The 26739-nt window shown below is 53.3% G+C and overlaps 8 protein-coding genes across 8 annotated transcripts; 4 read left to right on the forward strand and 4 right to left on the reverse strand.

The window, feature by feature from the left end:
• Nucleotides 1-2890: 2890 nt before the first annotated feature.
• Nucleotides 2891-3651, reverse strand: HRG_09465 (uncharacterized protein; the record flags this gene model as incomplete). Its single annotated transcript, XM_044867936.1, has 2 exons — nt 2891-3112; nt 3196-3651. 2 exons carry the CDS (start codon nt 3649-3651, stop codon nt 2891-2893), a joined length of 678 nt encoding a protein of 225 aa, XP_044717196.1.
• Nucleotides 3652-4524: 873 nt separating this feature from the next.
• On the forward strand, nt 4525-5469 carry HRG_09466 (uncharacterized protein; the record flags this gene model as incomplete). The annotated part of the gene is made up of 1 exon (XM_044867937.1): nt 4525-5469. The coding sequence occupies one exon, from the start codon at nt 4525-4527 to the stop codon at nt 5467-5469; it is 945 nt and encodes a 314-aa protein (XP_044717197.1).
• A 533-nt stretch (nt 5470-6002) lies between these two features.
• Nucleotides 6003-7541, reverse strand: HRG_09467 (uncharacterized protein; the record flags this gene model as incomplete). The annotated part of the gene is made up of 1 exon (XM_044867938.1): nt 6003-7541. The coding sequence occupies one exon, from the start codon at nt 7539-7541 to the stop codon at nt 6003-6005; it is 1539 nt and encodes a 512-aa protein (XP_044717198.1).
• A 1179-nt stretch (nt 7542-8720) lies between these two features.
• HRG_09468 (NACHT domain-containing protein) lies at nt 8721-11647 on the forward strand (the record flags this gene model as incomplete). The annotated part of the gene is made up of 2 exons (XM_044867939.1): nt 8721-8969; nt 9200-11647. The coding sequence occupies 2 exons, from the start codon at nt 8721-8723 to the stop codon at nt 11645-11647; spliced, it is 2697 nt and encodes an 898-aa protein (XP_044717199.1).
• Nucleotides 11648-11793: 146 nt separating this feature from the next.
• On the forward strand, nt 11794-12486 carry HRG_09469 (uncharacterized protein; the record flags this gene model as incomplete). Its single annotated transcript, XM_044867940.1, has 3 exons — nt 11794-12011; nt 12161-12359; nt 12415-12486. The coding sequence occupies 3 exons, from the start codon at nt 11794-11796 to the stop codon at nt 12484-12486; spliced, it is 489 nt and encodes a 162-aa protein (XP_044717200.1).
• Nucleotides 12487-14011: 1525 nt separating this feature from the next.
• On the forward strand, nt 14012-15896 carry HRG_09470 (GMC oxidoreductase domain-containing protein; the record flags this gene model as incomplete). Its single annotated transcript, XM_044867941.1, has 7 exons — nt 14012-14059; nt 14135-14512; nt 14558-14596; nt 14645-14857; nt 14935-15124; nt 15187-15692; nt 15828-15896. The coding sequence occupies 7 exons, from the start codon at nt 14012-14014 to the stop codon at nt 15894-15896; spliced, it is 1443 nt and encodes a 480-aa protein (XP_044717201.1).
• Nucleotides 15897-16823: 927 nt separating this feature from the next.
• On the reverse strand, nt 16824-17822 carry HRG_09471 (GMC oxidoreductase domain-containing protein; the record flags this gene model as incomplete). The annotated part of the gene is made up of 3 exons (XM_044867942.1): nt 16824-17496; nt 17589-17689; nt 17736-17822. The coding sequence occupies 3 exons, from the start codon at nt 17820-17822 to the stop codon at nt 16824-16826; spliced, it is 861 nt and encodes a 286-aa protein (XP_044717202.1).
• Nucleotides 17823-21010: 3188 nt separating this feature from the next.
• Nucleotides 21011-26051, reverse strand: HRG_09472 (AMP-binding enzyme domain-containing protein; the record flags this gene model as incomplete). The annotated part of the gene is made up of 5 exons (XM_044867943.1): nt 21011-22171; nt 22246-22751; nt 22830-24269; nt 24396-25760; nt 25826-26051. 5 exons carry the CDS (start codon nt 26049-26051, stop codon nt 21011-21013), a joined length of 4698 nt encoding a protein of 1565 aa, XP_044717203.1.
• Nucleotides 26052-26739: the final 688 nt, after the last annotated feature.

Below are 26739 nucleotides of genomic sequence, written 5' to 3' on the forward strand. Positions count from 1 at the left end.
TTGGCTTGCAACACCTTAGGCACCGCCCTTGCCACCGGCCCCAAGGAGATAGATGCTGTCTTATCCGCCAAGGTCAAGGGCGCTACACCAACTCCGGGCCCTGCTGCCAATGTTAAACAAGGCTTGCACCGCTCTGAGGCTGTCGCATCACGGCAGACCTATATTAATGCAAGGGACCCCGGCCCCCTACGCATATAAGACACCGCGGCCTCTTAGGCACCTATTTAAGGAGGCCTAAGAGCCCTTCCCCTAGCTAGTAAGAGGACAGATAAGTTATATATATATATATTATTTAAGCCCCCCTATTATGCCCTCCTTTATACCTATAGCTACGCCTCCGCGCTAGTAAATACGATATTATAAGCCTAGTATATATTACTTAACGCTACGCCTAAATTACTATACTATATATATCGCGCCCGTAGTAAGGCGCGGCTATAGGAGGAGGGAAGACTATTATTATAAGCCTTTTCTTTTAATCTTCTTAATAAGGGGCGACTTGGGTATATAGCCTATAGAACCCCTTACCTATAAAAAGGGGTAATATTAGCTATAACGCTATAAGCCTACGAGACTGCTAATTTTTCTCCTTTAAAGAAACAAGAAAACTCTAAAAACAACGCTATCTTAGCTTTAAACTAAAATATTGCCCGAGGTTTTACTCAGATCTTCGCCACTTTGTCTCATATTTGCCCTCGACTATGTCACGCCCGAATTGCACTCCTATAGGCACCCTCCCCGACCTCGAGATCTTAGACATTCCCGCAAATATTAGCTATTTTATCGTCTCTGGATATAACTCGAGTCACGCCTTCGCTGAATGCTGCGCGCCTAGCCCCGTTAGGCTTGCTAATGGATGCTACGAGTGGTGCGAAATTCCGGAAATCTACTATCAAAAGCTGTCATCGAATCTCCAGCAAGTAGCTGCCTCGTCCTTCAAGGCCTGCCGGAGGAGCAAGGGGTCGCTTGCTGGTTCTATTTCTGCCGTACATATAAGCACGGCAGGACGTCTCCTAGTGCCACGCTCGCCAGGGCTTGGAATTTGGTTATGGTTAATAATTATGTTAGCTTGGTGGGCGCGAGGGTAGGCCGTCTAAGGAATATGCATAATTCAGCCCGAAGGGCGTTTTACTCAGTCAGAAAGAAAGTATAAAACCTCATCTGATTAGCTAATTGGCCTGGCCTGTGCTCAACTCGTGTGCGAATTGGTCGAATGTTAACGCCACCAGATGAAGGCCTTGCCACAACCGCCCCCTGCCGACGGCAATGAGTTGGACAGACTGTGCAATAATATCACTGTCACATTACTAAGGATTAGAGCGATGGTGTCGAACGTTCTAGATAACAACGTCACCTAAGCAGCCTAGGTGGCAAGTGGCAACATCGCCACCTAATATAGCTGCGACGAGGAGGGTAGTACCCTCCACGGAAGACTCCTATACAAACGGCAGACCCACTACTAAAGACAGGGGGTATCCTCCACGGAGAATTTGGCGTTCAATAGAGGGTACGTTAAATGGCAGTTTAAGAGCATACAATTGTATAGGGAGAAAGCCTAAAAATACACGATTTAAATTATCTAATTTGCAGATGCAAGCTAAGCGTATTGAGTGAGAAATAAGCAGTTGTCGATTTAGTAAAATATTTTTTAATAGTGACGATAATAGGGTTGTATATCGCGCGAATGCCGATAAGGGAAAAGGCGGTGGCCAATAGGATCGAAGCCGACCTAGTGCAAGGACAGCCTAGCGCGAGATTAGGCCCGTTTTCAACCCCATATGAAAACCCAAAGCCAGCGGGCCAAGGAGATAGTGTCACGTGCGGGCGTGACCAGCCACACATCCCCAGCTTTTTTCGGCCGGTTAGGCAGGCACGTCGGCCGGTTAATTAGTCCCCCCATTTTTAAACCTTAGTGTCAAACATAGCAAATGCCACTTGACCACTAGCAAAATAGGGGCATCCCCGATAGAGTTATTATTGGTATAATTTATATGTCTTCCTCCTGCTGACACTTACACAGCACAACTCACTCGCGTCCACCCTCTGCACTTCTTCTGCCATGTGACATCAAGGCCTGTTAGACGTCATCCAGGCCCTGCTTTACAAGCAGATGTCAGCTGTTTCCCACTACCTGCAAACGAGGCAAAAGGCGGGTTAAATCATAGCATGCCGGTACGTTAACAGTTTTCGTCCTCTGATCCTGATTATATTTCAAATCATGTCTTTGAAAGGCCGATCTACATGTAAGCTAAACGGAAACCTAGTCCTTCGAATGTTATATTTAGCTGCTATCTTCGACTCCAGCTGGCTATAAGAAAAGGTATATACATGATGCGTCAACCTGGGCGGGTGCTGCACATTACGGTATTGGCATTCAGCCAGCTCCCCTATGATCAAAGCAGCCAGCCCCATAGCCGCCAACTGAATATAGTCCCACCCCATTTATCGCTCCCTACCTTTCTCAACTGCTTGCAGTAAGATTGGCCAGTAGTACCTCCTCTACAGTATGTAGCCAGCAAGTACTTAAAGCGGGGCTACGATCGGAAAGGAAATACCGAGATATGGGTAAATAGAGACGCCTACGTCTACGCGACCCTCGGAACAATTGAACCGATAGCCCCCCGTTATTCACCGTCTGCTTCATCGAGCTTGGACTTCTCACAATAACTACGTCGCGCCAAGTCTCGACGACGAACTTCTATTCATGAATGAGAGGATGATTCTGCCAGTCTGAAGTTACTTGGTACAGGCAACATGAGGCCGGGCATCGGCATTTTCATGGCGGTTGGAGACGCTGTTCCCTTCAATACCATTGATAGCATTTCCAGAAGAACCGCCTTCACCCACGGTACCACGACCGATAGCAACGACCTGGCCACGAGTAGCAACATCAGGCACACTGATAGATCCCCCGCACTTCCAAGTTCACGAAAAGGTCTTCGAGACTTTTCCTGTCCGGGGGGCTGTACGACACCGAAACGTTCTCGGTGGAGATGCCGCCGACAGGGCATTTTGCCCCCGCTTTGCCGCAGCCTTCGACGATGTAAATGATGGATATTGTGGCGCTGATAGTCCCGCTTTGCATCGCCTTGAGGCAGGGCAGTCTGCTGAGCTGGGGCCACGAGGTCTGCCGGGCAGATAACAGTTTAAGGGGTAATGGTCCTGGTAGAAGATTCGCCCTTGGATGCACGGCACCAAACCTGTGTAGGTGGCGACTGGGAATACCACATCCGAGGCAATGATAGTTGCCATCTTAATTGGGGCTGGAGGGACGCTCGAGGGGCTTGATTCACTGGAGCTGGTGAGGCCTGTTGTAACTTGAGAGCTAAAGTCTCCCGAAGAGCTCCGGGGGGTCCCTGATGCACCAGGCTCGCCGGTCTGTTGGGCTTTCATACCCGGTGATGAACTCGACAGAGAAGACTCGGCTCGTACGGAGCTGGAGCTAGTTGTGTCGCTCGTAGAGCTCGTTGAAGGCTTGGAATCAGGCTTGTCGGTGGCCTTGACTATGTTTTCAGCGGCGGCCACGGTGATGTCTGTCGCCGACGGCTTCGTCACCTTGGAACTGGTGCCTGTAGGCACCTTCGGGGCAACTATGCCTGCAGCGAGAGGCTTGTTTGGGGCACCGACAGGGGTAATGTCTGGCTTAGGCATCTCGAACTTGGCGCTCGTCCCAATTGCCAACAAAACCCTTCCCTTCGAGCCATTGGTGACCACAGTGGCCGGCAACGGCGCCTACGTTGTCTGTAGACTATCGGAGAGCTGAATCTACAGCAACAACGCCGCAGACACAGGCTAGAGCAGCCGTTGCCAGAACAAGAGAGGCATGAATCACTTGGCGCAAAGTTATGGGCCGAGACCGGGCTTTGATATTTCGGCCACTCCCAGCACACCCACTAGGCCGCCATGCCATTATGCCTCATTGGGCCACTCATTGTCACGCAAGGCCTTGCCCATTCGTGCCACTAGGGCAGTAGCCTAAGCAAGATAAATAAGGCGACGGATCCGCTGATGGTTGACTGGCCACACCACCTCCCTTCGTTTATCGAGTTACCTGTCTAATCATTCCTACAGGCGTTGCCAAGATCGTGGCCAACTTCAAATTCGCTCGTCATCTATCCATTCGTTAGAAGTCCAACCATGCGCTCCAATGTGATCCTGTTCTGGTCGGCCATCTTCAACGTCGCTGCCGCAGCGGACATGGCCGTCGACGGGGGCGAAAGTCATATCGTCGTCCAAATTGATCCAAACGTCGCCGTCATTCCGCTAAATACCGCGCTTGCCGCTGCGTCCCCCGTGGAGCTGTTTCGCCTGAGCTGCCCCGAGGAGGCGGCGAACCCCCGGAGACCTAGGGTCTTGGGGTCTTCCTACGACGTGGTGCAGACGGATGCGTTTGAACGACGAGAGATTTTTGCTTCGTCCTCTAGCTTTGTCCGTGGCGCCATTGAGGCATGGGGCCGGCACCAGCACCTCGTGCTGCGCCCAGAGGAAGTCTGGTTTGAGATTCTAGCCCAGCTTAACTTCTATATGGAGAAGAACGCCGATAAGGTCCGCCATGTCTTCGTCTCCCACGAGGCCAAGCAGAGTATCGTTGTCCGCCTCGATCGAACGGCTCAAAAAGATATCGAGGCTATGATCACCAGTTTTGAAAACGTACTAAAGGAAAAGGTCAAAGCGCCTTGGCTGTCGGATTGGATCAAGCCGGGCTTTAGCACTTCGTCTGCCGAGGACGAGCTCACGGCTACGGTGCTCATGATGGGTCTTATGCAGCACTACTTTGAATACGCGGCCTTGGCGATTTGTGGTTTGCCTTCCGTGTCACTACTTGGCACCAAGGATGACTGGATCAGCCTCCGACGCAAGCTCGACGACTTGTCCAAGTTCGGCGAGGAGCCTGCCGAGTACGCTAGGGTGCTCACGCCGATCTTGGATGGTTTCGTCAACACTTGGGATAACAAAGACTCCCCCGACACAAAGGAATTCTGGTCCAAGATCGTCAGCGGGGCGGTAGAGGACCATATTTGCACCAGAGTCAACGTCATCAGCGGCTGGATCACCGGCTTCTACTTCTGGAACAAGCAAGGGAACATGATTGCAAGCCGAGAGCAGCGCGAGAAGCGAAAGGCCGCCACGGTACTGGGCGACGTCAACTACTTAACCCAGATGGCGGAAAATCTTCCCGTCAGCTATGCCAAGGTGCCGGTCAAACTAATCAGCGAGGGGATGGATGCATACCTGTTAGCCGGTAACGTTGGCGTGTCTAGGACGATGGCGCCTGACGGCAGGCCCGTCGCCGAGCCCATGAGTGGCTGGTACTTGTACGGACCCGTGGATCGAGACTACAAGTTCGAGGGTAAAGGCAGCAACCAGGAGGAGTTGAATGCAATTAGTGGTCTGGTCAACCAGTGCATGAGAGACCAGGGTCTGGGCGACTTGCTTACCAGGGTGGGAAGAATACAGCCAATTAGTTAAGGTCCATTGATTCAAGCTATGTCTATCAGGCAATACAATGGATGTACATGCACGTAAATGTATGCAGCGGGCGGGAATTCGCGTGCTTTCCCAGTGCTACCTACTGAGGGCGAGCCCGGGACACCCAGGGGGGATCTTCAACCGCCACTTGTAAGGAATGTTGGCTTGCGACCCTCGACGTCTGGTGAGAGAGAGAGAGTGTGTGTGTGTTTCTTTTTCAGTAGTATTTATTCTACGCTATTTTGCAGAGAGAGAGAGAGCCTCCGCCAGCTTACCCAAAAGGCGGCTAAGTGTGTAGACATGATCAAGTTCCGCCATTGTAATTTCCGAAAGCTCGACAAACTGTTTCTCTTTTTACCGTGGATTTCCTCGGTTGTTCAATCGAGCGAGGATAGTACCACGGGCTTTCAACCGAACCTCATACCGTTGTCCTGAAGGCACTTTTCGTGTCGAATTTAAGTTCCAGTTTTTGCGACCTGCTCCTGTCCAAGCAGGAATTTACTCCTCCATACTTCCAGCTCCTGCCGGAGACATTAGTTTAGATTTGGTATATTCGAGACCCAAGTTGAGACAAACGCATCCGGGGGGAGACTAGCCAGAGCTCTAAAAGTTTCGACTAGTAGAGCAAGCCGGGCAAGAATGTAAATCAGCACAGACACAAAGCCCCACCACTGCATTCTTAGCGTTGGGTTTTCTCCAAAGGATAATAGCTTGTCGTTGACAATGAAGATGAGATACGGGAGGAAAGCTATTGGCATGAGGCATGTTGAGAGGATGCTCGAAATATGCCAGAGCCGCTCCTCGAGCGGAGTTGGGAAATGCAAGTTCCATCCAGCGACATGAACTGCGCCGAACACGACTCCACCAATGCTCATGCCGAGTGCATATACCGGAAAGTTTCCTTTGATGATAGAGTCGTTGGGAATCCTGGCATTTGGGGGATTCCTGATTTGGAGGTAGGGGTCGGTGCCAGGAATGAAGAGTATTCGAAGTGGAGCAGATTCAGTTGTGTTTCCGATCCAGTTTACGTGTCGCTCTGAGTCGGCCTCTATTAGTGGCAAGGGGACTTGAGCACCCTGAGGTTTCGGGACAAGGAATATGTATGTGACGACAGCGCACACTGAGAAGGCGGTGACAACTAACTCGAGCTGGGCTATCGCAAGACCTTTTGCAGCCCTAACGATGACCTGAATCGCTGTCCAGAGAATTTGAACGATGGCAACAAGTTTTACGAATGAGTTAGCCTTGCTCTTGTCGTGAATTTCGGCTGTTGTGATCATTGGTAGTCTCTTCATGACTCTCTCCCGTCGCATTTCGAATATATCTTTGCTACCCAAGATGTAGGATTTCGTCAAGCCCTGAGGGCCCAATTCTGGAATGAGGACCTTGACGGGCGGAGTTTTTTTTTTCGCATTGGCATGCTCGATGACGGGAGCTGCAGCTATTCGACCCTCTTCGCTTATCTGGGGCTGTCTATTGTCATGGCCGTCTTCTTGTCGAGTCTCTGGCTGCTGTTGTCCCTCGCGTACAACCATGGTAAATCCGCCCATCATTGCGAAAAATCCATGAGTCAATCCCCACTCGACATTGTCAATTACCGCAAATCCGTGCATATCCCTTTTTACCGCCCTTGCCACCACAAAGTCGCCTATGGCCTTGCCCATGATGAATTCTGGCCCGAGAATCGTGAAAACCATCCACTTGAGGTTGGTAGAGAACCCTGGAATGCTCCCCGTGACACTGCTCCAGCAGCCTTTTGCCCCTGACCTTATGTCGTACCACAAACGGCGGCAAAAATTGGGCTTCTGCTCAAGAAAGTCGATCTTGTCGAGACGATTTTGCAACGGCTCTTGGACCTGATCTCGCTGCTCTGGGATATTGAGGTGTTGAATAGACCAAGTGCAAGCAAAGATGGTGAAAAGGCAGCTCCATAGGATGTTGAGAGTACCCCGCGAGTCCGGAGACGAGACGAAATTGACCGGCGTGTCTGGGACTGTACAGGTCGTGTTAAATCGCGTGTAGGTATGAGACCTGCCAGCTGCAAAGAGAAGGAGGATTATGAATTTTAGCATGGTGAAATGTGCCGCCGACGAAATTTATATCGAGATCTGTCAGAATCCTATCTGGCCCTTTAAAAACGGTCAGGCTCGAAATCTGGATTTATCACTGACAAGAGCCTAGAATATAGCAGTTTGAAGACAGGCTGCGGGATAGCACCAGTTGGCCAGCGCGATCAAGGTACAGTTACAGTATGATATTCTGCAAGAAACGGGGTAATTACATATGCAAAGAATTGGCGCAAAGATCTGCATCCTGTGCATAAAGAGGCGACACAGACTGTGCAATCTTCGCCAGTCGTTTTCGAGTATGTGGTCAAGCTGACCATCCCCCCCCCCTGACCATCCCCCCCCCCCCAATGCCCATGTAACCTGACCGGCGCCACGCTTTTCGTAGCAGTCAAGCCGACCATAAATTTTCCATTTTCCTATCCGTTTGGTCTTATCACGCATATGTCAGCAGCCGAAGAACCAATTAGGACCGCAGCCTCAACAGCCTCACATCCCGCCATCAGGCCAAAATGACATGGTTTTGTAATGCCCAACACGTAAAATCATCGTGCAGTGCCCTTATCAGCAGTCGAGGAACCGCTGAGCCACTTAAAACCGCAGTCACCACACACTCAAATCCAACTATCAAGCCACACTACGACATAACACCATAGCAATGCCTCAGTCAAATGTCCTCTTCTACTGTAATTCGTCGAATTGGCCTCATCTCATTAATGCCTTGTTCACCCCTTAACATGGATAGCAATGCGTTTCTCCTCCTGTGTGGCACAGTACAGTACATATCAGAAACGCGGTGGTTCTTTCACCTTCCCGCAGCAGAGAGGCAGTCACAGAATTACCCAATTGAGCAATTTATAGAGAGGTTCAGTTGTTTGAATGGTGATTAAAGAGCATCATAAAGATGATGATGGAGGAGAAGAACTTCCCCGCCGGGGCTTGCAACTGTCTCTCCTTCTTGGGCTTCTGATCTCGTGGCCTGACCATCTTGGCTCGGCTTGCAGGGAGGCCTCAGACCTGTACATTCTGACAGTATGCGTACGTATACTTCGTGTGCATACTCCGTACGTATTATCATATAAACCCCCGCAATCCCCTCCTCGTCGCTGACAAAATCCCCCTCAATGCTTCCACCTGCCGTTCCCCGTCGTTTAAACTTTAACGCTTGTTCCTTTAGCCACAGCCATGGAGCCACTGTTTGCCCTTGTCGTCGCATCCGAAGTTTTTGATTTTACCGACTTTGGAGGTGAACTGATTAGCAGGTCCTTCGTCGTGCGGGAGTCCGACCAGCCTCCGAAAGTGGAGGTGGTCAGGCTCACGGATACTATCAACACATTGCGGGCCGTCGCTTCGGAAGTCCTGAGCAAAATTGACAGCCTTAGATTGAGCTACCGTACTCATTCCGATTCAATCGATCACCTCTACACCGAATGTGTCAGTTTTGAAAAAAACCTTCGCGAACAGCTCGTGAGGCTGGCAGTAGTGGCGAAGGAGAAACTTGACCAAGGCCGGATATCCCTTCAAACCCTCTGGCCTGCCGAGCATCTATCAGAATGGAGGCGGAGAGCCGAAAGAATTCGCGAACGGGTTGTAATGAATGCTTTAATGTGTACTTTGTGAGTTTGAGCCCACCGACTTGAGCCAGATCATCTTGCTAATTACAGGGTAGATATGATGCTAAGGAGGCGCGTGAGCGAATGCAAAGCACCGATGAAGGGGCCGATCACGTCACAGACATCGTATCTCGCGTCCAAGTCACAATGAATGCTTTAAAGGGTGATTTCAAGAGCATCTCAGAGCGCAAGCCGCTGGGAGACGAGGGGTGGGAGAGAATCGATGATGCACTTTGGGCTGTGACCGGGCTTGTCGACATTTCTTGCGACATACCTTCTCAGTATCCAGACCCGCCGTCTTCCTCGACCTCATCATCCAGACCAAGACAACACCAACTTCGCGAAAAAATCCTACGCAGTCTTGCATTCGGGGGCATGGCCGAACGCAGCAAGAAAATTCCAACCGCGTATCCAGATACTTTTGGTTGGTTATTTCACGCCGAAGGTGGATGTGAACCGGGGAATGGCCAGTCTATGAACTTCATGCAGTGGCTGGGGTCACAAACCGAGGATATTTTCTGGATCACTGGCAAACCAGCATCAGGGAAGAGCACTTTGATGAAGTACATCTCTACCCACAAAGACCTACGGCCCTATCTTGAAGAATGGGCTGGTAGTTCCGCACTTCTCACTGCCAAGTTTTACTTCTGGGGTCCCGGATCGAAGATCCAGAAGTCTCGCATCGGCCTTCTGAGGTCCTTGCTTTATCAACTCCTCGAACAGCGACCGGATCTTTGCGAGTTGGTCGCTCCAAGAAGGCGGATCTTTTTCGACCTCGCCGGGGACAAGGCTGAGTCTCCGGATTGGAACTGGGTCGAGCTGCAGAAATGTTTACTGAGGTTCGGGTCCCATACTCGCAACCGCGCGCGACTGGCTCTTTTTGTTGATGGACTCGACGAATACGACAAATACGACGGAACCACCCAAGATCTAATCGCCCTTCTCAAACAGATGCATCAAGACTACAACCTAAAGCTTTGCGTCTCAAGCCGGCCTTGGAATGAGTTCGAGGATGCGTTTGGCTCGAGCCCCTCACTGAAGATGGAAAATCTTACGGCCAACGACATTGAGACATATATCAATAGCCGTTTCAATGAAAGCAGGGCTCTGCGAAACCTGAGCAAAATTGTATCAGGTGATGTCCAATATCTGAAGACGGAAATGCGGCAAAGAGCTAATGGAGTGTTTCTCTGGGTCGTCCTTGTTATGGAGCGGCTTATCAAGACAGCCCAGGGAACGCCCCTTTTCGGAGAAATTTGGGAAGTCTTCAATCAACTTCCCAGGGACCTAAACGAGCTCTACGAACGTATAATGAGCACAGTTGACGCTGCTAAAAAGAAGACTGCATCCAGGTTGTACCAGCTAGTCATGGAATGGAAGCGGAATTGGAGCGGCCAAATTGATGCTATTCTTCTATGGCTTGCCGTGGGATGCCAGGACCCCACGAAGCAACTTCTGTATCCGGCAATGCAAGGCCATGCCTTCATCCCTGGAATGGTCAAAAGACTTTTGGAGGAACATACCAAGGGAATCTTGCAGGTCTCTGGGAGCCCAACCCAGACCGTCGATTTCCTTCACCGAACAGCCTTTGACTGGCTGAAGGAGAAAGACAACTGGGAGAAGATATGTTCACAACAACCCTCTGGATTTCAAAGCTGTCTTACTTTGATCGCCACTTTGGTCGGCCATCTGCGATCTTTGGAAGAAGTCAGCAATGATACTACGACACGGAGAGAGCACCGAAGACAGTGCGTTTTCCGAATTCTCAAGTTCTCCAGAGGTGTCACCAACACGGCAGAGAACAGACGACAGCTAGCAGCCATTCTTGACCAGTTGGAGTTGGAAGGGCTTCTACCACCACTAGACGTGGACACAATCTTTCACAAAACTCAATTCTCAAGGAAGAGTAGATTGGTTCAAAATGGCTTCTTAGCCTTGGCAGCATCCTGGAGCTGCCTTCCGTTCCTTCAGGGGAAGTGTGACGGGAGCCCTGAAGTGCTGCATAGTAAAGATCAAGAAGCGTTCAAATATGTATTATCAGGCGGGCCGAGGCCCGTATCTCTTCTCGAGGCCGCAGTCTTTGGGGCTGTTCCCCGGGTGATTAGTCGCCGTTATACCAGCTGGCTTGATGAAGTGAGGGGCTTTAGTAAGTGGCAAGTGTCTATGCGAGTTGACACTGTCAAGTTCCTGGTTGAGAAGTGTTATCTCGAGAAGAACAAGAAGCCACCAAAGGACGTTAAAGAACACGTCAAACAGTTCAAAGAGAACACCAAGCTGGGCGAAGGGGATTTTGAGAATCATTACTGGACGCTTGTGGCTATGATGTTCGGTGGGCTCTCGACCTCGGCCTCTTTCAACCAGGAGAAGCGCCGACTTTTGCCGGACATTGAGGAAAGCCGTTTCGTGGAGGAGTTCCCGCAGTTTGAAATCACACCTACACAGTCTCGCCAGCCAGACGCTACTCTGCGGCCATGGCCATCGAACTCTTACTGGCGATGAGGGACCTCGCTCAGTCGGTGATTGCGGTCGGCCGACTGAATCAGTTAGTGTCTTGATAGCCGTTACACTACTAGCACTAGCGTGAACTGGCCGTACTTCATATCTCGCGCATATGCTAAGGAGCTTGACGCTATCGTCTACGCGACATGCAGATGATGCTCAGGGGCATCGAGCCCGTCTTCGAAAGCCTGTTCGATGACCGCCAAACCGAACTGGTGGCGCCGCTGATGCAAGATCTGCCATTGATCCAGGGCGGGCAGGCAGACGCCGCAGTCGAGGCCATATCGGGCCTGCGGCCACTCTGCGTGGATCTGATCGCCGTGGAATACTACCAACAGCTGCTCGGCATCGCCCATGAAGCTGCGTAAGAGCTCGTTTGACGGTGAGTCCCGCCTCGCCCCCTCGTCCCGACGTAGGGGCTGACGACGGTGGAGCCTATAAGGCCAACGCGAGGGAATACGCCTGGTGGATGATGCTGCCCCACGCCTCGTTCCAGGAGCTCATCAACCTCAGCCGCCAGACCATGGTGTTGCTGCACTCTCACTGGATCGCGCTCTCGCAGGTCATGGCGTTCATCATGGATAGGGAGCTGGACGTGCGGGAGAAGCAGCCAGCACAGCAGGACAGTAGCATGGACCCGAGCTTCATCCGCTGGCTCGAGTGCCTCAGCGCGCGGGTCGACGGCAGACACGCCGTGTACAACCAGTGGCCGGTCTGTGGACGAGCAGTTGGACCGGGACATGACGTTTTTCGGCAAGCGCGGGTAGCCAGACGGAGGAATGCTCGGAGACTGGGGCGCTGCTCTCGAGTTGTCGCAGGCCGAGGGCTCCTGGCAGTAGCAGATGTTTGGAGTTTCGTGGGTGCTTGGCTCGGGCTAGTAGATGGGCTGTGACGACGTCCGGGCCCAGGCAGCCGGATATCTCAGTTAGCCTCGTCGCGGGCGCAGCCACACTGTCATAGCCAGGTTCTGTCTGTACATTGTAGAGAGACCTTCGAGGGGGTGTCAAGGGAGAGCGCACGGAAGCTCCGGGGCACGTTTGAGAGTCTGAAAGACCACTAGACGCTCCCGGCGCCAGCGGGCTGCTGCTGAGCGGACGCCGTTGTTACTGGAGGGACGGAGTGTCGCTCTGAAGGCCAACCCCGTAGATCAACCTTGTATACTGTAAGAGAGGAGCGACAACTTTGCGCAGCCTGTCCCGCGTCTTGCCTTGAGCATGGGCACCGAACCCTCGTAGGGCAACAATTGTCCAGGCGATCAGTACTATGAGAGAATTGGCAATGAGATTTGCCAACAGGCGTGATTTAAGCTTTACGGCATGTTATACAACCTCCATCTTGGAAGCTTACGCGATTCGTTTGGAAAGCAGGTAATTATGGTCTGGCTGAGAGGCACGGAACCTGTAGATGCCTTGCCATAACTGACCACGACCCGTGAGCCTTGAGTGAGCAGGAAAGCCGAGCCATATATCAGCAATAGCCAGACGTTGGTTCTTTTCAAGCTAGGTCATAATAATAAGACAGCAGAATTTGGGCACTGTTGTCACAAAATAAACACCAGACAACAGAGAGTCCTTGGCAGGGGAGAGTTTCGCTATAGCAGATGGCTTATGTATGTCAGAAAGGGACCCCACTTTGCACGACTCGACGAGCATGCCGCCCCAACTTTGTGGCTTTGGGATGTCAGCTTGTTGGCTCGGGGCAGCGGCCGAACTGGGGTTCACTGGCTCGGAGCCCTCCACGCCTTGTTGCTACTAATGCAATTACGCAACTCGGTGAGCTGGCCAAGTGGCGGCTGCATCCTTCTCTAGGCTCGGGGCTGTGCTACATGTCCGCCTGTCATGGGGCCCCGCTGAAAGCAAGTGGCCCCCGAAAGAGAGCCCAGATGCTGCAAGAAACCGTTCTGGATGGGGAGGGATACCAGCGGTCATCGCCCATTGTATTAGCGGGGCCCGAATATATTTGTGTAACAAAAGTTCCTCAGCTGGCGGATAGCATATTTTTTCCTGGCACGTCCCACATATCATAAAGGGGGGGGCCGCTGTAGTTACTTACTGCATATACTTCAAGCAAGCACACAAAATCTGGTCGGTGTTCAGCTTCAAACCTTCATCCTCTCTGGCCTCCCACCGCTCTAGTCCACTTGGTTCCTTGAATCCTCTCGATTTAATCAACACTACTTTGCACATGTCCGTTGACGAGTCACAAATAGAACACTATGACTATATCGTCATTGGTGGCGGTACCGCTGGCCTCGTGGTTGCATCCCGCTTGAGCGAAGACGCAAGCACGAGTGTCCTCGTAATCGAAGCTGGCGGCGATAGGAGCCATGATCCCCTTGTATTGACTCCAGGCATGATGACAGCCATGTACGGGAAAGACCAATATGACTGGAACTTCATCTCTCCGCCACAAGTAAGCTTAGCTTCCAGGCTATTCCTCGTATGCCTTCTCGCAAGGATCATATATGTACTCAAAATAAGTCGCTAGCCCAAACTCAACAACCGAACCATACCCCAAGCGAGGGGTCGTATGCTTGGGGGAAGTTCTTTGCTGAACTTCCTTATGGTTGTCTACCCCAGCAAGGCCAGCATCGACGCCTGGGGCGCTCTGGGGAACGGGGGCTGGAACTACGACGCGCTGGCCCCCTACTATCGCAAATTCGCGAAAACCCACCCGCCATCCCAGAATGCCCGGGAGTTCTGCCGTCTGGACGGACTTTGTATTCAGGGGATCTCTGCGGCGGAGACTGGGCCCCTTGCGGTGACCTTTGGCGAAGGGTTTGGACCCAACAACGCGGCATGGTTCGACGCGTTCGAAGAACTCGGTCTGAATATGGCCACTGATCCGCGGACTGGAATGGCAGGCGTAGGCGCCTTCCAGCAGCCGGCGACCATCGATCCCATTGCGAAGACGAGGACATCGGCAGTCTCGGCCTATTTGACGCCGAAGGTAAGGAGCCGAGGCAATCTAACAATCCTAACAAATACACTGGTCAAGAGGATCATTCTCGAACCTGTGGTCAGTGGCGATAATGTCGAGTTCGTCGCGAAAGGCGTGGAAATCAGGTCCGAAGATGGCAGTAACCGTCGGGTTGGCGCTCGAAATGAGGTTATCCTCGCTGCCGGGGCGCTCCACACCCCCCAAATCCTCGAACTCTCTGGGATCGGGAGCCGCGAGCTTCTTGAGAAGCATGGAGTGCCCGTGTTGATTGTGAGATTCCTCCCTGCTAGTGGCTTCCCTACCCGCGTGTGTGGTATTCTCACTCACTGTGCTAATATGTGCGAAAGGACAACCCAAATGTCGGCGAACATATGCAGGACCACCCTGTTGTGGCTGAGAACTTCGAGGTTGCAGATAGTGTAACGTCAGGGGACATGCTTCGAGATCCTGCTCTTATTCAGGCCGTTGTTGCTCAGTACCAAGCAAATCAGGAAGGACCCCTGAGCCAGAGCATTATCAGTTCTGCCTATGTTCCAAGTAAGAGCTCCTTCATACTGCCCCGGTACCAGAAACGTAAACGGGCTAACAAAATCGAGCAGTGGCTGACTCCTCTGGAGTCCTAAGCACTGATGCTCGCCGACAGCTGTTGGACAGACACCTCGGAGCCGCTACAAAGTGTTCAGAAGCAGAGCGAGGTGTGATCCGGGCAATTCTAGAAACTGACAATGAGGCAGCCTATCAGTGTCTGCTATTTCCAATGCAGAGCAATATCATGGACAATCCGACACACGTGGGCGAATATCTGGTGCCGGTCCTTCCTGAGAACTACCTCACCATAATGACAATTCTCAACTACCCCTTCTCGCGCGGCTCATGCCACATTGTCTCCCCGCACGTGGAAGACAAGCCAGTGTGGGACCCTCGATATAACGACGAGGACATCGATATGGAGCTCCTCGTGAGGGGCGTCCAATTTGTCAGCAAGCTCGTGGCGACGCAGCCGCTGAGGAAGATCATCAAGGAGGGCGGCAAACGCTCGTCCGAGGGGGAGAGCCTCGATGCGGCCAAGGACGTCGTTCGGAAGCGCCAAGTCTCGGTCTTCCATGTTAGCAGCAGCGCAGCGATGCTGCCAAGGGAAGCAGGAGGTGTCGTCGACTCGCGTCTTCGTGTCTATGGCGTAAAAAACTTGCGCGTTATAGATGCGAGTATTTTCCCCCTCGAGCCGCTTGGCAATATCCAGTCTACAGTGTATGCTGTAGCTGAGAGGGCAGCTGACATTATAAAGAAGGACAGAGAAAACGCTGAATAGGTTAGGCGTCTAGGAGGTCCTTATACTCTTTGGTAGCTGGGGATATCTATTTATAGTAATAGTCCTTGCTAAGCTTTCTATTTATTTACCTATATATAATACTTTTTAAAAGCTACTAGTTATAAAATTCTTTATAAAGCTTTTAACACACCTACCTTTCTTTTGAAGGCGAAAAAGAGAAAAACTATTTATAGTGGTTCAGCAAGTTTAATTACAACAGACTACCGGGGTATAACGAGCATTCTAAAGCTAAAGAAAGAAGGAGGGAAGACAGAATCAAGCGGGCTACGTGATGGGTGAGAAGGTATAGCTGCGGTTCGCAAATAGATTTTAATGAGAAATAATAATGCAAGCTAGTAGGAACAACACAAGGGCACATTGGCGCTTATAAGCTCCTCTAAGAGCACAGAGCGATGCGAAGGTACACCGGCTTCTCTTACTGTAGCTTGCTTGTGCCTCACATAGATGCTATAATCTTAAGTGTGAGGTAGAGGCTGGAAAGCTTATATCGCAAAAAGAGGATTGGTCCGAGTAAGGCACACAAAGGAGGTCCCTGGCAAGAAGGTTAATGGATCTTTAAGGAGGAAAGGAAAAAGAAATGCGAGCGTAGCCCCTATAGGTGCGGCAGCCGCTTATATACACACGTGCGGGAACAGCAGACATTCCGCACCAACACACAGGGTGTCAACCCCATAACACTACTCAAACAGTACGCCTAACTTTTGCTAGAAGGTGTATAGGTTTAAGAACTATAGTTAGGCCGTTTTAGTCCCTCGTTAATCAAGTACTCGCTAATTCACTCGCCAACCTGCACGCTCTATGATGGCAGGGCCGTATATAAACATTCGATTCTTTCTGTGTCTCTCATTTTACACTCATCTTAAATCTTCGCAGTTCACGGAAAGTTGGCTAATGGGCGGCCTCAAATCAATACCTCCTTCGAGAATCCTGGTGAATGGTATCGGCAGCCTTCTCGCTAATCATGTAAACGGGCAAAACGAGGAAGTATCCGGGAATATTGGGGAAAATGCTCGCATCGACGACGCGTAAGCCGTCGACACCTCGCACGCGAAATCTCGAGTCCAGGACGGCCATGGGGTCGTTATCGGCGCCGATGGGGCACGTGCAGGAAGCGTGGTGGCCCCAGGCCTGGTCCTTAACCCACTGTTTCTCGGCTTCTTTCGAGCCGAATTCGCGGCCTGGCCAGTTCTCCTGGAATTCGGCGGTGTCGTTGATGTTGGAGGCCTTTCGAGCAAAGTTGAGCCCTTCAACTAGCGCCTGAGCGTCCTTGTCGGCCTCGTGGGCATAGTTTGTTCCCGACTCAAAGTAGTTAAAGTTGATGATGGGGACATCGCGCGGGTCGGCAGATCTAAGCTGGATGGTGCCCCCGCGGTTCCTCGTGTGCGCTTTGAGGACGACCCAGGTCCAGTACCTTGGATCCGCCCCTGCTTCTCTCGAGTAGCCGGGAAAGTAACCTTTGAACTTGGCGGCGGTGCCGGCGATGAAGACATCGGGAATCTCCGGGGCGACGGATGACTTCTTGAGGATGGCGAGCGCGAGGCCACTGGTCGTGTACGCTCCTCGCTCGGCGATGGAGCCCCTGCTATTCCAGGCCTTGAGGCACGGGTCTGTGCCCTGCAGACCGGTGCACTTCTCGAGAAAGAAGAATTTTATGGGGCTCTTGGTGACGACCGATCCTGTAGGTTGGTGCCCACGCCGGGCAAGTCGACGACAACGGGGATTCCCCATCGCCGTAATTCCTTACCAGGGCCGATACCGCTAAGCTTAAGTAACTGGGGTGGGGGGTGTTAAAGGCGCCGCCGGAGATGATGACCTCGCGCCGGGCTTTGACACGATAGGTCCGGGGCAGCGGGGACCCGTACTTGGCGCGCGGGTCCGCGCGGTAGATGCTTCGTCCCCGGACATACTCGACCCCAGTCGCCCGTGGTTTGCCCCCGTAGCCGGGCTTGAAGTTAATACGGGTAACAAGGTGCTGAGTAGGATATCTAGGCGGTTATCTCCGTTGTTGAGGACCTCCCTAAGAAAGTCGACGGGCCCCGAGCGCTCGCCGTCGTTAATAGCTAGGGGCATCTAGAACATCCCCTCGTTATAATCGCGGTCCGCGGAGTCTGAGTTTAAGTCCTTGGAAAACATTCGGGTAAGGCCCTTGGCGTCTAGTGTGATCCTGCTTATTTTATCGCCGATAGCCGATGCTGCGGAAAGGACCATATATGCAAGCTTAGAGTCCTTAGGGGTAAAGGATTCACTTGTGGCGCTCGTCGTTAGCCAGCCCTTGGCGCCGTGCCCGCTGCCTAAGCGCGGGTTATATTGGCACCGCTCGAGCCTCTCGAAAATCTTCCTTATCTTCTTCTGCTCCTAGCTCCAGTCTCCCGTAAGCCTAGCAATATATTCCCAATCCTCGTCGTTTGGATAAGCCGTGATAATAGCATTGTGAGCGGTGCAACCACCTAAAGTTCCGGCACGCGGGTAGAAAATGCCCTTTGGTTTCGCCCCCCTGGGAGGGTTGCTGCCGATATACTCCTTGCCGGACCGGAGCGTCCAGGTCATTTTGGGATCTCTCCTTTGCCGTTCCAAGTCTGGGTAATGATTAACGAAGAAGTTCCACGACATGCTGGGAGCCTCAGATGCCGCTAAGCTCATTGCGGGAATCCGGTACAATAAACTATCAGTTTCGTCGGTTCCAGCGTCGATAAGCAAGACGCTGTGCCCATACGTAGCCAGTCGCGCCGCGAGAGGCGAGCCTCCGGCGCCGGAACCGACAATAATATAGTCATATTCGGCAGCTGGATCCACCTCCCGGATAAAGCCACTACCCTCCTTCCCGTCAGCCAACGACCTCGATAGTTGAAGAGGGTGTTATTCAAGGGATTTCCCGAAGACTCTTTAGCGGACTCAAAGAGATACGGGGGAGAGAGGAAGAGGTGAGAGTGACAAAAGGATCATAAGTCTAAACTTACGATCTTGCTGGAGCGCCCAGCGAAAGGGCTCCAAGTACAACAGCCGATAGCAACATTTGTAACGGGCAAGCCGCTTTAACGGCGGCTGCGCCGCCTAGCTTCTAGAACCTTCCATTGGCTCGAAGCTATAAAATGCTATTGTGCTCTCATGTAGTAGATTCTCTTTCTTTCTTTCTTTCTTCTCTATCTTGATAGTAAACAGCATAGGGACTAGTTAGTTGTATCAACTCACTAGAGGCCTTTCACACATTGCAGTACAAAGGCGCGTACTATCTACTGCTGTGACAGCACAACAGGAGAATGGACAGTTGCAAGGTCGAAGAAGGAGCCAGGGGAGGTGACGAGGGCGTTGAAGAAAGACTCCACGGATATGGAAAGGTGCCATCTACTGGCTTATGTATCCTGGCCGATGACCAGGTCAGCGGCCGCGGAAATGAAGGCTTCATAGGATATCAGACGAGGGCTAATCAGGTGAGCCGATGGCATTCCAGGGAAGCAGCTGTTAGAACATGAAAGGGTCGGCTGGCCCGCAAGGGTTGGCTGGTTTAAGGAGGATAAACCCCTATAATGCGGCTGTGGCTTGTTCCCAGAGACACACAAATGGGGGCAACCCAGAATTAAGTATGCGGTGGAATCCCCGGAAATACAGGCAGGGAATGAGGGCGAAACGGGGCGAATCGCAAGTGGCGGCATCTGAGTTATATCACCGCCACGAAGGACGTTGTGGAATAAAGAAGCCTTAAAGCCTCAAAAATAAAGACGGGATTGTCTGATTCTTATATTATCCTACTTCATATGTATTTTCGACAATGCGAACATAGCCTGACCCCTCGTTTGGTATTACTTCGTAAAGACTAAGTTCTCTGGACACGGATAACCTTGACGCAAGGCCAGGTCCTACCCTAGCAGTGAGTCGCACAATCGACCTTCTAGACTCAGGCTGCGTCTGTGTCTCTCTTTGAAATCCACCCTATGCCGACGAGGATAGACATTCCACCACATTTCTTCCACATTCGCCCCACGAGCCGGGGTTTCACCGCCGCCCACATGCTAATACTAGAGTGCTACTAATAAGCATGGATAGTGAGAGGTGGTAGGCCATAAAGCTAGATTGGTTGAGATGAGGGAGGCTATGAACATATAGATGGACAGATCGGGTTGATAAAGCTCCACAAAGTCCAGCAACTAGCCAAGGATGTGCCTTGTTCCGAGCATCTCGCGATCAACGTTGAACCGGGATGGAAGAAGTTGGAAAATACTACATCAAACTGATAGAGTGCGCGGTATACTACGCTGCAGTCGCTCTTCATCCTACTTCGTGGTCTTAAATGGACTCCTTACAAAATAGGCCTGAGATAGATATCTAGAACCGCCTGTAACTTTCTGCGTGTCTCATGTGTTGACTGCCCGCTTCAGCGTCTCTAGCCACTTCCGCTGCTGTTGTACATATGTATCCTAGGAGGAGGGAGACACTTTTTTGTATGACTAGTCGCCCTTGCAGCTGGAGCCAAGCCTCCAGTGCAATATGGGAGAAAAAAGCAGAGGTATCATTCATCACAGGGCCGCATCGATCTCTGCTGATATCGAATCTACGCTGGATTCATGTCCTTAGGCGTCGTAGCTTGCAAAGTTAGTCATAACTGCGGACAGGAGTGTTGAATGAAAGACTTTCAGCGATACATGCAAGTTGGGATCAAACTCTTATCGCCACTATTTGTTGGATTCTTCTAGGAATTGTATGTAAAGAGAGCCACGTTCCTAATGTCGCTCTCTCAACCGCTTGGTTGGAGAGAGACCCAGGTATAGGTCAATACTAGAGCAGCAACAATATTGGATCAAATAACTACGTAATGCTCTTTGATCTCAACTGGCTATTCCGTTCTTTAATCTTTTGGTCAAGTGTCATTTATCTCAAGATAGCGAGTCAGAACAGAACGCCCTCGAAGTTTTTTTTCATGCATATAGCTTTGAGACATATAGTCGAGGAACGGGTCCCGACTCGGAAGGCTTCATCCGAGATGAGGTTTACCGTCTCTTCCGTTTGTCGCCGTCATACTTGTAGCTTGATGTCGAGGGGGCACGCTGTTTTCAGGACTCCACAGTAGCAAGGCTGTTCAAGTCGTTGGACCATGGTGCTTACGCCTGCACTCTCTGCTCCAAGTCGGCAGTCTCCGGGCTGGAGACGATGCAGTGGGCGTTGACGCCGCCGTAGCCGAGCGCGGTGACGCCGACCCGGTCTCCTATCTCAAGCTTGAGATGGCTGCGCAGTGGTCGGACGCGTGTCTTTGAAAGGTCGATGAGAGGGTTGACGTCGCCGATCTGGGGCATTGGCGGCACGACGCCCCGGTGGACGGCCAGAGACGCTTTGATAAGCGACGTCAGACCCGACGCCGCCTCCGAGTTGCCGAAGCTGCCCTTGTTGGAGCCGACGAGCAGCTCGCGGGCGGCGGGCGATGGCACGGCCTTGGCGCGAGACGCCGACCGGCTCATGGCGGCCGACCCGGTGCCGCTGCTGAGACGTGTGCTCGACGTCGTGCTGGGCAGCTCGCCGCCGGCCCAGGCCGCCTCGGCCGCTGAAAAGGCACGCTCCAGGCCCTGTGCCTCGAGGGCGTCGCCGATACTGGTGCCGCTGCCGTGCATCTCGACGTACCGGATGGACTGCGGGTCGACGCCCGAGCTGACAATGGCATCACGCACTACCTTGGCCTGGCCCGTCGAGCTTGGCACGGTGAAGCCAATCTTGTCGACGGCGCCGTCCGTCCCGATGGCGTGGCCCTCGATGACGGCGTAGATGCGGTCCCCGGCTGCCCTTGCCGCACTCAGGGGCTTCAGCACCACCGCCGAGACGCCGTCGGCCGGCACCGACCCGTCCGAGCGCGCATCCAGAGGCCGGCACTCGCCGCTGACGGAAAAGATCTTGCCGTCGGACGTGGCGTAGCCGCCGAGCTGCGGGAACGAGACGGACACTCCTCCGACCAGCGCCGTCTCGCAGTCGCCGGCGCGCAGCGAGTTGATGGCCTGATGGATGGCGACGAGCGACGAGGCGCAGGCCGTGTTGATATCAACGCTGGGCCCCGTCAGATTCAGCTTGTAAGCAGTAAAGGTGGATGCGTTGGGGTCCAGGACAACCCGGTAGCGTCTCTCAAACGAATCCGTAACCGCTGCCTCCGAGCCTGAGTGAAGGAACGTGTTGTGTGCGATGCCGATAAAGGTTCCGATGTTGGTGCCCTGAGTCCTCGAAGTCGATATCGACGCGTCCTTGAGTGCCTCTTGGGCGACTACGAGGAACATGCGTTTCTTTTGCCTCGGTTAGAAAAGTCCTTATCCAATTTTGCTGCGGACAAGAGGGCTTTAGGCTCACGGGTGCTTACCTGCGGATCCAAGTTGTTGGCCTCTTCGTCCGACATGGCCCAGTCGCTTCCGCGGAAGGCCTCGAGTCCGTTGATACTTCCGTATCGCGGGACAAAGACTTCACCCGGCTCGAGCTCGTCGCCCGTCGCGCTGCTCGTGGTGATGCCGTCGCGCTGCTCCATCAGCAAGTCCCACATGTCGTCGACCGAGTCCGCGCCCGGGAAGCGCCCGGCCATGCCGACAATGGCAAACAGGCTCTCCTGCTGTTGCAGCAGCAATGACGCGTTTGTGATGGAGCTGCGCGAGGAATGCGTTCTCGTCATCGACAGGCTCTCGTCGGAGACGGTGCAGGGTGGCGGGCTGTTTACGGCGACGAGGTCCGCCAGATGAGCTGCCTGCCGGCGGATGGTCGGGTTATAGAAGACATCGAGAAGGGAGATGCCCGAGCCGGGGTATTGGAGTGCCAGCTTCTTGTGCAGGGCAGTCAGGAGGATGCTGTGGCCGCCGGCGTCGTAAAACGTCGTGTCTAAGGACGGCAGGTCTCGACATCCAAGCACCTGCCTCCATAGAGACGCAATAGATGCTTCGAGACTAGCAACATGGCCGGCATCGATGCCCGGGCTCTCCGGCAGCCCGTCCACGAAGATGTCGGGCTCGGTCTGCAGTGTGGCTTCTGGCACCGACTCGTTGTCTTCGTTGCAGAACTGTTCGAGGACCTGCGCATGGTCCACCTTGCCGTTGGCATTGAGCGGCAGGTTATTGAGGGCCGTGAAAAGAGTCGGCACAGAGTAGGACGGGAGGTCCTTGGAGATTCTCTCGCGGATCAACCTGCCCTGGATCGTATTGGGGGCGACAAAGGCAACAAGACTCTCTTTGACGACTTGGACAGACGCCATCATGACTTCGGGGCAGTAGTCAAGGATGCTCTTCTCGATGGCCGCGAGATCCATACGGTAGCCACGAAGCTTGATCTCGCGATTCATGCGGCCGAAAATGTTAAGCTTACCCTCGGCGTCGATGTACCCCTTGTCGCCTGACCGATACATCCTGGCGCTTCTGCCTTCAAACTCTATGGTCCGAAACTTGTCCGCAGTCAGTTCCGGTTGTCCCTTGTAGCCTCGAGTAACCTGGGGCCCGACGATGCAGATCTCGCCCATCTGACCCTGCTCGAGGGTCTGGTCCGAGCCTTCGGAGCAGATGATGGTGGCCATGTTGGGGTTCGCCCGACCGATGTTGGAAGGAGACGGCAACTTCTCGCCGCTAGGGACCACTGTCTCGGTGGCACAGATGACGGTTGTTTCCGTGGGACCGTAGGCGTGGATGAGCGTCAGTCTCTTGCTCCACTTGTCCAAGAGTCCAGCTGAGGATGCCTCTCCGCCGACAGACAGCATCCGCAAAGACGGCAGCCGGCGGCCATCCGGGATTGTCGACAGCACCGAGGGCGTTAAGTGGATAAAGTTGATTTTATTGAGGTCAACCATGTCTGCGAGATAGTCTCCGACGAGAAGGGAAGGATGGTTGACAAAGCACATGGTGCCGCCATACGACAGCGTGACGGCACACTCCAGGATTGACGCATCAAACGCAAAGGTGGCGAGCTGGAGAACGCGCGAGCCTGGTCCGATCTTGACGGTTTCCCTGGCCGAACTCACGTAGCTGCTCAGGTTCTGGTGCTCGACCATGATGGCTTTGGGCATGCCGGTGGAGCCCGAGGTGAAGATGATGTAGGCTAGGTCTGTCGGGTCTTGGCCGGCCACGGGTTGCGGCCGTCCGGCCGGCAGGTCCGCCTTAGCCCAGATGTTGAGGACCTCCGGGATCCAGGCGCAGTTGGCGAAGAGGGCGTTGTCGATTATGTCTGTCACGAAGAGCTTAGCCTCGGCCACGCCAAGGATGGCTTGCTTCCTGGCCAGGGGAAGACTCTTCTCGAGGACGACGTAGCAGGCGCCGGCCTTGAGAATGGCGAGAATCCAGACCACTACGTCGAACGATCGATCGATGTGGAGCACGACGACATCCTCTCGGCTGACACCGTGTTGCTGGAGATCTGGTACAGCATTTCGGGTTAGCGTTTGGCAACATGGCGGATAAAGCCATGGAGGACGACTGCATCGATTCTGATGATATCTGACACGCTCACAAAAGCCGGGGTCAGCTCAGGGCTAAGACTTACGCAGCGCCTTGCTGTCCGACTTCTCGTCAAGCTCTCCATAGGTCATTGATGTCTTCTCTTCACCAGAGTAGAGGGCGATAGCGTCCGGCTGTGCGGCTGCTCGCTGACGAATCCAGTCGGTAACACGGCTCGAAGAGACAGCATCCGCGTCGGTTATTTTGGGACCCCCGACGAGTGCGGCCGTCTCGTGCCCTTGGAGATAGAAGAGCGAGCTTAGCTTGAAGCCTGCAGAGGCCTGAGAGAGGCGGACGGTGCTCATAAAGTCCGTCTTGAGCGCCTCGACGGCAGCATGGTCAAAGGCAGCCGGGTCGGTGATGACGCCGAGCGAGACACCGTCACCAGCTTCCAGGAAGCAGAAGAACAGATCCCACACTCCCTGCACGGGATACAGAGTGCAGCGAGCGTCGGCCAGCTTGGGGCTGTATGTGACGACGACCTTCTCCGACATGACCTCGTCGCCTCTAGCCTCCTGGCGCGCCGCCTCGAGCAGGGACATGAAGGGGAACATCTCATGCTTCTTAGCCTGCGAAATGCGCTTGCCGACATTCTTGACCAGCTCGGCAAAGGTGCCGTCGCGCTGCAGCAGTTCCCACACGGGCTGCCGGATGGGCATCGTGTTTGCCATGTGCGAGATGCACTCAGCGAATCGGGGCTCCCGTGCTCCCAAGGCGACCTGCAGTGTGTGATCGTGATGTGGCGTCGGCTTTGAGTGTCCGGCCACGACGAGACCAACGATTGAAGTGGCGATGCGGAACCACGACGTGCCGTAGAGCTTAGACCACTCTGCGAGCTCGTCAAAGGTGAAGAAGCCCCAGGTGTTCATCTGCCTGTAGTCTCGACCGGCCGGTGGCGGCGCAGAAGGAGTGGCGTGCTTCCATTCGCACGGCGTCGTGTTGGCCGTCTGTGACAGCCAGAAGCTCCGGGCCACCTTGGCCGCCGAGCTCCGGAGATAGGCGTTTTGCCTCTGGACGAATTCGCCATACGATGGCGCAGAGCTCGATGACGGGGCAACCACACCGTCTTGGGAGACGAGCTCGAGAAAGCGGCGTGAGAGGTAGCTGATGCTGCTACCGTCGACGGCGATGTGGTGGCCCATGGCATATACGGTGTAGGACGACTTCAAGAAGCCCTCGTTGGAGGCGAAGTGCTGATGTATGACCCATCGAACCGGGAACTCTTTCGAAAGGTCAAACGGCCGCCGCAGCGCTTGTGCCAACTTCGCGTCGTCGCCCATGATTTCGGCGTTTTGAATGCAGTCGGTCGAATCATGGACGGCCATGTAGGACTGGGACATATCTTGGGCGGTGCCGTCCATGTGAAAGGTTGTGCGTAGCATGTCATTTTCGATGCCGAGTTGATGAATGTCTGTGAAGGACCAAGCCTTGTCAACAGCCAAGGTTTAATACAGTTGCTCGGTAGACCCGACTTACAGTTGAGAATGGTTTCTAGAGAGAGCTTCGACTCTGTCAAGTCAATCCGGAGAGTCAGGGCATAGTGAGTGGCCCACGGGCGACGGATGTAGTCGAGCCAAAGGACTTCTTGCACTTTGGAAAGAGGGACGATGGCGACAAGATCTCCCTGAGGAGGTGACAGGCGCAACTGGGAGTCGGGAATGGTGACGGGCCCTGTGATGAAAGGCATCGGAGAGTGAGCCATGGCGTTGGGAGATTCAAAGATATGGAGGGAAATGGAGAGACTCGTCTGTGTAGTGAACTTGCGTTTCAAGAGAGGGGGGTATTTGAGGGGAAGGGCAGGGTGGTTTAGATGGCTGGATACAATCTTGGCGACTTCATCTATGTTGCTGGGAATGGCCAGTTTGATATATAAATGATTCTCAGGGTGTGACCTCCCAGCCATGCATACATTGTCGCCATCAGCAAACAGCATTGGAACACACCAGGCCACACAGCCCACTTGCAGAAACTTGAAGAAATTGGTTACCCACCAGTGGTCGGGCGTGCCAATTCTCAGCAGCCTGTTACGTTGTCGGCCAAGGCCAAGGCGAGAATGCGTGATATACGGAGTCGGCGAAGTCGAGGGCTTTCCTGATCACCGCACTTCTCCTTATAGGTGGAGCTTGGTCGCGGCCATTGCCCGTGAGGACGATGGCATGGAGTTTGGAAGTTCTCCCCTACGGCCCCCCTCTTGGTATTAGTTGAACTTTTGGAACCGGGTGAGCGGGATGGTGCCGGACGGTGGTGGATGTACGTGGGCTGGGTTACATATATGGGGCGAAGAGTTTTTGAGGTCGACTTGGCGATAGATGGATGCTTGGTCGAGGTAGTGCACACGCAATATGTTCGGGCTGGGAAAGAGCCGCATAAGACCCAACCTGGTCGAGTGA

Source organism: Hirsutella rhossiliensis (genome assembly GCF_020360975.1).
Source record: "Hirsutella rhossiliensis strain HR02 chromosome Unknown scaffold00012, whole genome shotgun sequence".
In the NCBI taxonomy this organism is placed as follows: Eukaryota; Fungi; Ascomycota; class Sordariomycetes; order Hypocreales; family Ophiocordycipitaceae; genus Hirsutella; species Hirsutella rhossiliensis.